Source organism: Dermochelys coriacea, chromosome 9, assembly GCF_009764565.3.
Source record: "Dermochelys coriacea isolate rDerCor1 chromosome 9, rDerCor1.pri.v4, whole genome shotgun sequence".
Classification (NCBI taxonomy): Eukaryota; Metazoa; Chordata; order Testudines; family Dermochelyidae; genus Dermochelys; species Dermochelys coriacea.
Window position 1 is genome coordinate 81,922,110 of NC_050076.1, and position 12,785 is coordinate 81,934,894.

General features: G+C 40.6%; 1 protein-coding gene across 1 annotated transcript in view; it reads left to right on the top strand.

Moving 5' to 3' along the window:
- The first annotated feature begins 4,489 nt into the window (after positions 1–4,489).
- Positions 4,490–12,785, top strand: part of MTMR8 (myotubularin related protein 8) — a 179,801-nt gene continuing 171,505 nt past the window's right edge. The window contains exon 1 of the mRNA XM_038415414.2: positions 4,490–4,697. Coding sequence (XP_038271342.1) covers positions 4,683–4,697 — 15 coding nt within the window. The 5' untranslated portion in view covers positions 4,490–4,682. The remainder of the gene's footprint in view (positions 4,698–12,785) is intronic.

A 12,785-nucleotide genomic window follows, 5' to 3' on the forward strand; every position in this document is an offset into this window, starting at 1 on the left:
TCCAATAGTTTCCATATTAAGCACAAATCATAACTAATGCTACATTCCTTTCTCTGTAGGAAGGTGAAACAGTAATCATTACACCTAAAGGGTTTTCTGCTGAAATTTTTACATAATGAGATATCACCTTGACAACAAAATAAGTGCTGAAAATAAGAGGTAAAACATTACTAGCTCAGTGGTTTGAGTATTGGCCTACTAAACCCAGGGTTGTGAGTTCAATCCTTGAGGGGGCCATTTAGGAATCTGTGGCAAAAATTGGGGATTGGTCCTGCTTTGAGCAGGGGGTTGGACTAGATGACCTCCTGAGGTCCCTTCCAACCCTGATATTCTACGATTACCTCAAAAGCAATACCAATATAACTTTTACCTATGCCACACAGGCAGCATCAGACTTAGTTAATGTTTATAAAGCACTTTAAGTCCTTACATAAAAGGCAGAGGTGTGAAGTATTACTAATTATATAATTTAATTTAAGACATATAGCCAATTTTAGTTTATTATCCTTTTATTGTGTGATGTTTGATTAATCACTATGTTATATCATATCTTCATTGTATGTTAATTAGAATGAATTTGTAGAATTACAAAAGTATAAGATAGTTCCTCTAAATACTGATCAGAGTATTAGACATGGGTAAGACAAGCTGAAACGCAAGAACCTATAGGTTGAGGCCTGCAAGACTTTAGCTTAGCTGTTTTAGGCCTTGGAGACAAGAAACGATGACATAAGTGACCAGAAAATAGCTTGGTGCCCTAAGATTATGGGAAAAGAGGTACCAACTGGTAAGATTGCAAAAAATTACCCAGAAGATAATTACATCATAAAGATACTTTAAAGTCACATCTGTCTCCAACATGTGTCTTAACCACAGGATACAGTCAGTGCTAATGAGACTAAAGGGAACTTACACAGTCTATAGAAAATTGGGGTCCCTTAAGTTTCCAGGGAACAAAGATCTGTAAGAGAACAGAGGGTTGACACTTTTATGGACATGCACAGAATGTAGGTATAGACAGAAACACTATAAAAAGGGGATGCCCAGAATGGGAAAATTGAACTCCCTATGGGAGACTCCAGCAGGAACCACCCCTCTACTGATGATCGAGCCATGAGAGACCCATCAGACCCTAATGCTATTGTTAAGGATTATGAGTATAACTATATTTGTAACTTGTGCATAGGTCTATATAGAATTTCTATATGCTTGGGTAATCATAACTTTACTAAAACTTGTAAAACAGTCTAGACCTTGTACTTGTGAATGTATGTGGTCACTATCTTTGTTCTTGATGTTCCTAGAGACTAAATCTGAAGCAAGTAGCAGAGGTGATTTTCACTCTGTTAAGCTTGAAACTGTAGCCGCCAGAGCCAAACCCACAGTGGTTTAATACCACATTACAAAATTCACTTTGAATAAAATAAAATGCTACAACATAATGAGCAGTTGAAATGTCAATAATTTGATTGGGATGCCAAAGATTTGCACGATAAACAGTATTTCATGGCAGATTAGGAGAGAAGCTCTCAATCCATTTTTCAGTGCCTGAAGATCTTGTTGAGCTGTTCATTTTCAAGCCTTTATCTGTGATAAGAGACTATGGTCTTTCCTTTGATTTCAATGGGCTTTAGATCAGACCCATGGCTATTGTGTCTTGTCACAGCACAACTATGATATAGAAGATTTATTGCACCTTTGGATTTCCCATCATCTTTCTGAAGGAGACAAGGTGATGCCACACAAATACCTTTTCCATATTGTTCTTTTAATGGGTCAATAGTCTTTTTACACAGTGATATTCTTCAGGTTGGCTGAGTCTGGTCACATGACCAGATACATGACTTGAAATAAAGAAAGTTTGGCAAATAGCAAATCTGATGGTGTGCAGACCATTTTAGCTTGTTAGGCATGTTGCTAGACTAAAAACAAATGTTGTAGAAAATAAGAGTCTAAGTAGCATAAAAATAATGAGAATACTTCAAACACTCCCACAGATACAAAGATGTGCTCCCTTTGCCCAATAGTATTCAGAGGCAAAAAAACCCACTTCTTCCAAAAAAGTGCATGAGGAAGGGAAGCCTATAAAATGGAGAAAAAACTCACTTGCATTAATCCAACCTAGTAGAAGCTTCAATAGTTACAGCTTTGAAGCTGGTCACATAGCTCTTTCAACTGAAAAAGACATTTCAGCATAAGGTGTGTGTATAACAATAATTTGAAAAGGGGATTAGTCAATGCTTCAGTCCAACTGCCAAAGATGGTTTATTTTCTGCTTGTAACAAGCAGAACTCACCACCACAGCACCTCCTGCTGGCCATCCTGGAAATTAGCTCTCAGCTCTTCCAGTCCACCTTCAGCTAGTAGCATCACACCTGCTGTTACTACCATCTCCACTCTTGGGGCCCACATTGCTCACCAGACCACAGCATCCTCTTCTGGACACTGTCCTCCACCTGTGCCCCCACTTCAGTATCTCCCCCTTCCAGGGGACCAGCAGTCCTTAGTCCCACCACTTGCCTCAGCATCCAACTACAGTTCAATGTCCAGCCCCTCACTTCAGGGATAAAGTGCAGTCTGGATATCAGCCACTCTCCTCATTGGCAAATGGGGTGCAAGGGGGCAGAGGACCCAGGCCCACCCGCTACTCTGGGTCCTGACCCAGGCCACCTATAGCCAACAGCCACCTACTGCCGTCCTCCAAGCTGCTACCTAGTTTCCTTGAGCCACTTTCCCTGTAGCCCCAGCACCCTCTCAGACCTTAATAGCAAGGCCCCAGCCTAGCAATGGCCAGCACCAGACAACCAGTCCTCCCCTCTGCTTTGCTGAGCAGCCCTTTATATATGGCCCTGGCCGGCCCTGATTGGCTGCTCCAGCAAGCCTTCCCCCTATTGGTGGGCTCAATAAGCCCTTTCCTGATTAGTGGGCTCTGTGCAGCCTCCCTGGTGCTGCTTTTAACCCCTTCTTCTCCCTGTGTAGGGCAGCCGCCCTACCACACTGCTAGTTTGGAAGAAAGAATGCTACTCTGTGGACAGTCGCACTCTGTTGGTTGGCAGAGTCATTTTTTTGATGTTTGGAGTGCATAGCCCTTTCCCAAATAATTTTATTTTAACAGAATATATGCTAATCATTTTGGCTTTATGGTACATCTTTATGGTTAACTCCCTGAGTTTCACCAAAGGCTGGTTTAATATGGGGGTGGGGGAGAGAGGGATGATCAGGTCTCAGTCCTATATATCCATTCCCTTACTGATTTCCTTTTGTCTGTATTTTGTTTTTAGAACCTGTTTGGGACAGGGAATTTATTTCAGCACATAAAATTGTAGCCTGATTTTCTGAGGTGCTAAGCGCTCTCTTTTTCCATTGTGTTTACAATCTAAAATAAAATGCAGACAAAGGGAAGGTGGCATGGGGAAGGATGCAAAATAAAAGCATATTGAAAAAAGGAGCAACAGTTACTCAGCATCTATAAATATCAGGCCACTTACAGAAAGCAGGTACCTAAATATGTGCTTAGGTTCCCAACTTTAGGCATCCAAGTTTGCACATTTTGGCCACTAAGTTTAATTTATCTAAATGCAATTTATCTAAGTTCATACTAGATTGTGTGCGGTTTTGAATGTGTATTTGGTGGTGGAACAGACAAGGCAATTACATCTCTGATCATGCTGTTACAAATCCTTTAGAACTGATGGATAGCTCTTTTCCTAACCATGCTCCCATTGAAGTTTCTGCAGTGTCCTGTATAGAACAATGGCCTATGGTCACCATCTTCCTCCTCCTGTTGACTTCAATGGGAGCTTCAGCCAATGGGACCGTGTGATCTTGGCTATCAGGCCTCTCTCTTTTGTTTGATCAACAGATGTAAATTGGGAATTGGAATCACAGACACCCTTGTAAAAATGATATTATTCCCTGTGGGATTTTGATATGTTTTGGGGGTGTATCTATGACTAGATCATACAGGAAACCCTCCAAATATGCAGGATACAGACAAAGGGATAGAGGAGGTAAATAATTTGAGTCCTTGCTTAAAAACCCCCCTGCCCAAAATAGAACAAACCAAACAAATAAAACCTGTACAAATCTTAAACTAACAGCCAGTAAAAACAAACAAACAAACGAACAAACACCAAGTGCCAACAGCACTTGGAAGGCGAAAACAGTTCTTTCCCAGTCTAATGTATTTTTGACTAAATGAGTAAAAGTCGCCTGTTAAAAAGAGCAATAGATTAGCCTGATTAATGACATAGACAAGAGAGGAAAACAGCGATGCTTTTAATTCCTGTGAGTATCTCCTGGCTTCGTCTCAGCCTGCTTTATATGCCTGGATTATGCTAACACTATTCATCTTTGTGTCTATGACTAAGTCCTGGCTTTTTATGTTCGTGACCTGATTTTGCACGAACATGCTCCTCCCAGCTTGGTGAAGCTCCTCATGTGATCCATTCTTCCTCCTAAATAAACTTGAACATTTTGGCTGGGATCAGTGAGCGCTGCTGAGGTGGCCGGTGGGGCGGCAGCGGTTGCAGCCTCGCAGGGTCTGCCGCGCGAGCAAGACCACGGCGGACGAGAATGGTTAGCGACCACCGGGGCAGACTTCAGGCGTGGGGCTCTGTTTTGCCAGCCCCCCAGCCCCTGACGAGCCTCCCTCTCCCAAGTCGCCCCGGGTGCTGAGAAAGATGTGGCCGGGCAAGGTAAGCGCTGCACGGTTCTGATGAATGCCGTGGTACCCTTCGGGCGGCGGGGCGGGTTCAGCGGGGAGTGGGTGTGTTTGCTTTTAAACAAATGCTAACCCCTTTATTTCCCTGTTGTGCAAACGGGGCCGAGGGCACGGGTGGCCTTTTCCCGGGAAGCCTGTCTAATGAGCTGAGTCCGTGAGCACAGTGCACGCTCCAGCCCTGCCTTTAGCCCGGAGGGGCAGGCGGCTGCACCGCGAAGAGGGCGGCTGGCAGGAAGTTGCATTTTGCTTTAGTCAGCTACCGCAAGCCGTCGCCTAAAGCCGGCTGGAGAGAAATTCAGCACCTGGACAGCTCCAGCCCGGCACGGCACAGCCCTGCCCTGACTTGGAGAGACAAAACCCTTCCGATGATGGCAACGCTACAAGGCAACCGTGGCGGTTTGCTGCACTTTGAGCGGTTTCGTGGACGCCTTTTATGTGACCCAACTCTACATAAACATACAGGATGCATTCACACACATGTAACGTGCAGTCCCTTTCCCCACACACATACACACTGTGCACCCCGCCCACATACATACACGCACAGAGTCCCTTGCCCATTCACAGATAACATGCACCCCTTTCACGCATACATGCCATGCACACGCCCCTTCTTTACATACATATAACAGGCACCCTACCCCTCCCACACAGGTAATTATCCCCACACCCCTTCCACACACATGCACTCATCAGGAACCCCCTTCTACACATGGAACATGCACCCTTCTTCCACACACACAGACACATGTAACATGTAGCCCACCCTTACACACACACCATACCTTCTCTTCCGCACATACCTATAACATGTACCCCTCCTTTCACATGCCTACACCCATACATGTAACATGTAACTCACACTAATATATGTCATGCCCACTGATCTGTAATGCAGTTCATATAACTTCTCAATTCTCTGACTGTGCTCTTTCAAGTTAAAGGCAAAGGGAGCCCCCACTAGAATATCCAGAATGTCAAAGGAAAGTCTGTCTCCCCCTCCTTCACTGCATTGCTCTTCAACCTCAGCTCAGACCCAGCCCAGCTCCACTGCACCTCAGTCCTTCTATCACCAAACTGAGATTACTTCTGTTTTAAAGTGCAGGTGGGGGGAACAGAAGGCTTGATGCTTTTTCTCCTCTATCACCCTTTATTGTTAGAGATCCAGACAACACTCAGCCCACGGATGGGAGTGGAGCGGGGGAAAGAGAAATAAATGTGATCTCCTTCCAGAAATCCACAGATACTCTGCATATACATCCAAAATATCATCCATCACTGATCCCCGCTCCACTTCTTCCCCCCAACTTGTTATTTTTCCTGTACATCTTGGAAGGTGCAATTCCCACAGTGCTGAATACATTACAGTGTTATGCTGGATCTATTCATCCAGAACAGGCACACTGGTTGGTATGTGAAAGAGTCTTTCTTTTCTAAATGAGTTATATGAGCAATTGAATGGTCACATTATCTTCTGTTCTTTGGCAACTTCAAAAAATATTGTCCCATGTAAGAGTTTCAGTCTTGCCATTTCTCATTTTCATCTAAAATCCATGGAAACATCCCATCTATAATTATATTTATCATGAGCATGGTAAAGGAAAAAAGGGAATGGGGGAGAAGAGAGACTCATTCATTCATTTCCCTTTTACAACCAATCCATTAACTCTGAACCAGAACCTTCCTGAATCTGCAAAGAAAATCAGAAGTTAATGGAAAGGGCAATGAAGGTTTTGAGATTTTAATTTATTTTGTGAGGATTCTGCTTCCGGTTTAAAAAAAAATTCAGTTCCAAGCAGCTTTCAGGTTTTTAATCCATTCCGCGATTTACGGGTTGACTAAAACAATCCACTTGGATCTGGGCTGGTGAGCATTTGCTCTGACTCTGAGAGATGTAAGATGAAGCATTGGGACAAACTGATCTTTAAATATTTAGCATACATTCACTGAGAGATTTTAAGCATTGGATGTGCCAGTTCTGAGAGACATTAGGGTCAGTTTTGAATTCAGAATTATGTTTTCATAGAATAATGTATCATAAAAATCTAGTCCATTTATAGATTTCCTAGGCTGCTTGATAATTCCCCGATTTGAAAGATGAGAGAGGTGGGAATCAGTGTAGGGATCAGGTATGGAAGGACAAGAATGTGGAACTAAAAGAAGAAAAAAGTTGTCCAAAAAGGAAGAAAGGATGTGCCTGGTTGTGTGAGGGACATTTTGGATCTGATTATGTAAGACTATTTTTCTGACAGGGAAAACAAATTGTGGCTTATCTGCAAGATCCATCCTTTGAGGGGAAATATATTGTATGTAGTTTTGAGACCAGAAATATCAAAACAATGTTAACAATGCACTGAAGCCTACTTCCAAGTGCATAGGTTAAAGGAACAGACCTGTTTAAATGCTCAGAGAATAACATTACAATACAACATAGTTCTTCATATACTGGTTTCCTACCTTGTATTTTAAATAAACTGAATGTGGACACCTAAAAGGAACAATACCCTATGATAGTGGATAAAACTCTGCATTACAGCCCAGAAGGGCTGCTATAGGTAAGGGTTATTCAACACAACCGTTATCATCATCTAATCCTACAGGTTCACAACTGCACTGTAAAATATTGGTAAACAGGTTTCTCAGAGATTAAGACGATCAGCCACCCTTTCACCCCCAACGTACACGCTGAAGTTAAAATAAGTGTTGTACATGTATAACTGGAACAGCACTGATTTGGACATTAATCTAGACAAATATGCAGTGCTTGAAAGATAGTAATCATGCCTAAGAAGACATTGATGTGTATTAAGTCATAGCAGCACACTGTACATGTTAGACCACCACAGCTGAGAAAAAACCATTAAGGTCAATGAGATAAATATGAATGTCAAGAATAGGTGAAACACAAAACAATAAAATAGGTCTGTTGCTTCATCTTTCCAGTACTTTGGGATTGGCTAGTTTAAAATAAAAAAAAATAAAAAATCAGAAATGAATCCTTAAGAGTTTTATATAAACCAGAAAAACTATGGAAATTCAGTAATCCTTAACATGTTATATTTTGCCTAAGATGAGCAGCAAATATGGTGCATAAAAACACATTAGCAACTTCTGCCATATATAGGCAAAAGAGGCCTCATGCTGAATAGTGCTACACTAAATCTAAATCATTGGGTATTGTGTGCGCTTAGCATCTCAGAATTCAGCTCACTGAGCTATCAAGAACATTAGAACTGGAATTCCAAAAGGATATTAGACTTGGAAAAGGTACAGAGACAGGCAACAAAAATGATTACAGGTATGGAACACCTTCAGTACCAGGAGAGATCAAAAAGACTGGGTCTGTTCAGCTTAGAAAAGAGACAAGGAAGGAGAGATAAGACAGAGGTCTATAAAATCATGAACAGTGTGGAGAAAATGAACAGGGAAGTATTATGTACCCCATCACATAACACAAGAACTAGGGGTCATCCAATGAAATCAATAGGTAGCAGATTTGAAACAAACAAAAAGAAGTACTACTTCACACAATGCATAAATCAACCTGTGAAACTTGCTGTCATGGAATGGTATGAAGGCCAAAAGTATAACTGGCTTCAAAAAATAATTAGATATGTTCAGGGAGGATAGGTCGATCTATGGCCATTAGCCAAGATGGTCAGGGATGCAACTCCATGCGCCGGGTGTTCTTAAACCTCTCATTGCCAGAAGTTCAGATTGGATGACAGGAGATGCTTCAGTCTAAATTGTCCTGTTCTGTTCATTCCCTCTGAAACACCTGGAACTGGCCATTGTCAAATACAGGCTACTAGGCTGGATGGACCACCGGCCATTTTTATGTTCTTAAGGACAGTGTCAGTTTCAGCTCTGAAGTAACTTGCTTTTGTCGATTTAAATCTGTCCCTAAAAGTTACCTGAACATACTATAGTGTTTTGCTTGGAGAAATTAGTCTCACTAGAGTTGGTGTCTATAGGAACAGACTGGGTCTTCAGTTGAGTTCATGAATCTCACACCAATGCTCAAAAGAGTATTATGAGTAACAATAAAGGCTGCAGCCTTGTTTTGCAGTGGAGAAGACAACAACACAGAAAGAGAAAGGAAATAAACACTATCCCTTCACAAAACATAATTATTAAAACAGCTAGAAAAGCAAAGTCATATTTCAGAATACAGTTTAATGAAGCTAAACAGGAGTCACCAGACTGAAAACTGTTAAAAGCTGAGTTCTCTCTCTTATTAAGATAAAAATAGGGTAAAGTATGCTAAGAGATCAGGGCTGGAATTTTATAGATTTAATTAAAGAACTAATTGACTTGCTTAAATCTTCATCTAAGTGTCCTGTTATGTCCCAGGACATAATAGCAAAGGGCTTTTTTATGCAAAATGTTCTTTTTGGGAGGGGTGTGTGCATAAATGTAAGTCTGGTGTAGCACAGGGTTGTGGCTTTACTTTGGGACACAAGATCAGGAGGGTTAAAATAAAAGTGTGTGGTATTTCTGGACTTCTCAACTAAACTGATCAGGTGTTCATTCCTATACTTAGTGACATCACAAGCGTGCCTTGATAAGGCTTCTACTCTGTAATATCCCCAAGTTTACTTTTAAGTCCTGATCTTAAAAGGCGTCCAGCATCTCCTGTGATGTATGAACCACTGTCAGCTCCCTGTAACATTAGTGGGAGTTCAGGTTCCCCAGCTCTTCACATGTTCAGGAACGGAGGGCCAGTTTTACAAAGGTATTTAGGTGCCTAAAGATGCAGGAAGGTACCTAGTGGGATTTTCAGAAGTGCCTAGGCACTGTAGGTACTTTTGAAAATACCACTAAAGTGCCTATCTGCATCGTAGGATGCCTAAATACGTTTAAAAATATGGCCGTTGGTCATATGCCAGAGACCATGAAAAAGCCCTTGTACAACCAAAATTCAGTTGTCACTCAGAAACCTCATACTACTTGCTTCTTGAAGTCTTTCCCTGCTCCTTATTTGTTCTCTCTCTGGTTTTCATCTGCTGTTTTGCATAGGAGTGTATTATTCATTGTCTTGCCACACAGGCTTTGAAGGAAGAAAGGCAACATTTACATATCTGGCTTACATCATGATGGATATATTTACTACAAATATCCCTATATCAAACAGATGTAAATACAGAAAAACCAGGAACACTATTTCATAATACAATAAAACACAATATACCATTCAAAAGGCAGCAGGAAAATTTACAAGATATCTGAAGGAAGAATGACACCCTATAACTAGATATACAAAAATCCTCAAATACATATTTAAGATGCTACAACTGCTAGAGGGAATACTATTTTATTTAAAAATGGAGGATGTGTATGTTACAATTCAGCAGCCAGACATCTTGCTTGTACTGAAACCAAAGTGAATTTTGCCTCTGATTTCACTGGAGTAGAATTATAGCCCACCCCAATAGCCTTAGAGAAGATCTTTTGGCCACTAGCGGATGACACCACTTCTCACATTTGTTGGTGATTTATAAGACCCTCTAATTCATTCCTATTCAACTGATACAATTTGAAATTCGTACAAGCAACATCTGGATCAATTATAAAAATGCATAGTATATATTAATAGACTCATTAACATTTCTCATACTTAACCTGAAAATTCTGGGCCCGATCCTTCCAATGGAGATAAGGGTCATCAGAACCTCACAGTATTCAGCCCTTCCTAATTTAACTGCAATAAAGATGGGTGAAACCTAGTTATACAAAAAGGAAATAGGAAAAAAACACGAGGAAAGCTCTGTCTCCCATCCAGTGTTTAATTTTAAAGGATTCTGCAAATGAGTCAAATGCAAATTGTTAGTTTATTATTAAAAAGCACAGTGATAAATAGAGTAGGCCATATTCTGCTCTCACATACAGGGCAGGCAACTTCCTACATGAAGTCACAAAGCTGCTGATTAACTTTAAACAAAGTTATCTTGTTTCCAGTTATAAATCATGTTATCAGATTCAGCTAATCTGAATTTATCTTTGTCTGAGGCTCTCTTTTATTTGGGGAGAGGGCAAGGTAGGGGAGGATCAAGAATGCTTTTCCTGCAAACTATAATCAAACATTCCATTCTTCCTCTCTCCCCCAAAACTGGAAGAAAATTCAAAATCCACCTGCAGGCTCCCTATTGGAGAATTCCATTTAGAAGTACAGAGAACACACTTCAGGAATGCATATTTGTTCAATCAAATAAAATTATTAGAGGCCAACACACAAGAAAAGACAATCCCTGCACTAAGGATCTTAAAATCCAATTCTGCTTCCCTAACTCAAATTGAGTAGTACCATAGCTCAGAATAAGAAGATGCTACTCAACATGAGCAAGGGTGGCAGAATCTGACTCTAAACTGTGATACATACTGTATCAATAGCATACTCTTTTGTTTGTGATCAACAATCTGAGCCACCTTATACATCTTTAGTGCAAGACATTCTGTCACCTTAAAATTAACAGGTTTTATTCACTCCATTGTAATGTGCTCAATATACTTGTTAAACGTTAATGGAATTTAGGTGTACACATTATTGGGGTATTAGATCTCTACGAAAGTGAAGTCCAACAATGATTAAGCAAGAGACACCAAAGACATTTCACTGGTACATGAAAACAACCAAACAACATAAGAAATAATTTGTTGCCCAATATTCAGAATGAACCAAATACATTTGCATTTTTATTCCTGAGGGTCAACTTCAAGGAAGGACATTCTTGTTTTGTTTGAGCTTTTACTATGAAATACTTTAGCTTTTAATATATGTTCCACATTAAAGATTCTTTTGTCATTCAAAAGATGCATTGATAACTAGTAAAAAAAAACCCTCTGAAAACCATTTAATTTAGAAACAAATCTGCCTTTGTCTTTTTTTTTTTCCATTTACACAGTCATTAACTACCGCTCCTTGCTTGAAAACTCTCATTGATTTCAATGGAGCCAGAATTTCACCGAGTCTTTAAATTCTAAAAGGTTCAGTAGGTGAGAAACCAGCAGGGGCAGGCAAACTCTCCACTTGGAAGTGGTTTTTTTCCTCTCCTCTGGCACAAGTTTAACAGTAAACAGAAAAGGAGTATTTGTGGCATCTTAGAGACTAACAAATTTATTTGAGCATAACCTTTCGTGAGCTACAGCTCACTTTATCGGATGCATTCAGTGGAAAATACAGTGGGGAGATTTATATAAATAGAGAACATGAAACAATGGGTGTTACCATACACACTGTAACCAGAGTGATCACTTAAGGTGAGCTATTACCAGCAGGACAGCGGGGGGGGGGGGGGCGGGAGGGAGGAACCTTTTGTAGTGATAATCAAGGTGGGCCATTTCCAGCAGTTGACAAGAACATCTGAGGAACAGTTTAGCAGTGTATATGATAAATACAGCAGAACTCGCCTACATATTAAGGGTCCATGGCTGTTTCTGGTTCTAAATGGCTGTGCAAACAAAATTAGGTATTAAAAAAGGGCATAGATCCTACTAAATGGTTTTTAAAAGGAAAGTTTCCCCATGAGAGGCTGTTGACTTTTACATTTCAGTGGGAGGAGCAGCTGACCTTACATTCACAATCTGATATGTGTACTTTTGTGTGTGTGGCTAATATGATGATTTAAAGGCAACCCTAAGAGCCCTGGGCTAAATTTAAAAATAGCACTAAGGGCCCCATCCTGTCACCAGAGGTTTCAGGTGCAAAAATATCAGTTACTTCAATAGAAGCAGATGCTAGGATTTCTTTCTTCTTTTAAAGAAAAGAAGTACTTGTGGCACCTTAGAGACAAAAAATTTGTTAGTCTCTAAGGTGCCACAAGTACTCCTTTTCTTTTTGCGAATACAGACTAACACGGCTGTTACTCTGAAACCTTTCTTCTTTTATACATTCACCATGCAGAAAATGTATTAATCTTCCAAGATCCTCCAACAGTTTTCACAAAATACTACAGGTGGTTGGAAATTTTAACTGCTACCGTTCTGCTCAAAAGAACAGATCATATGAACACAGATTAATTGCTAAGTGGAGATTGGGATCTTTGAAGATCACTACTTTTAAAGT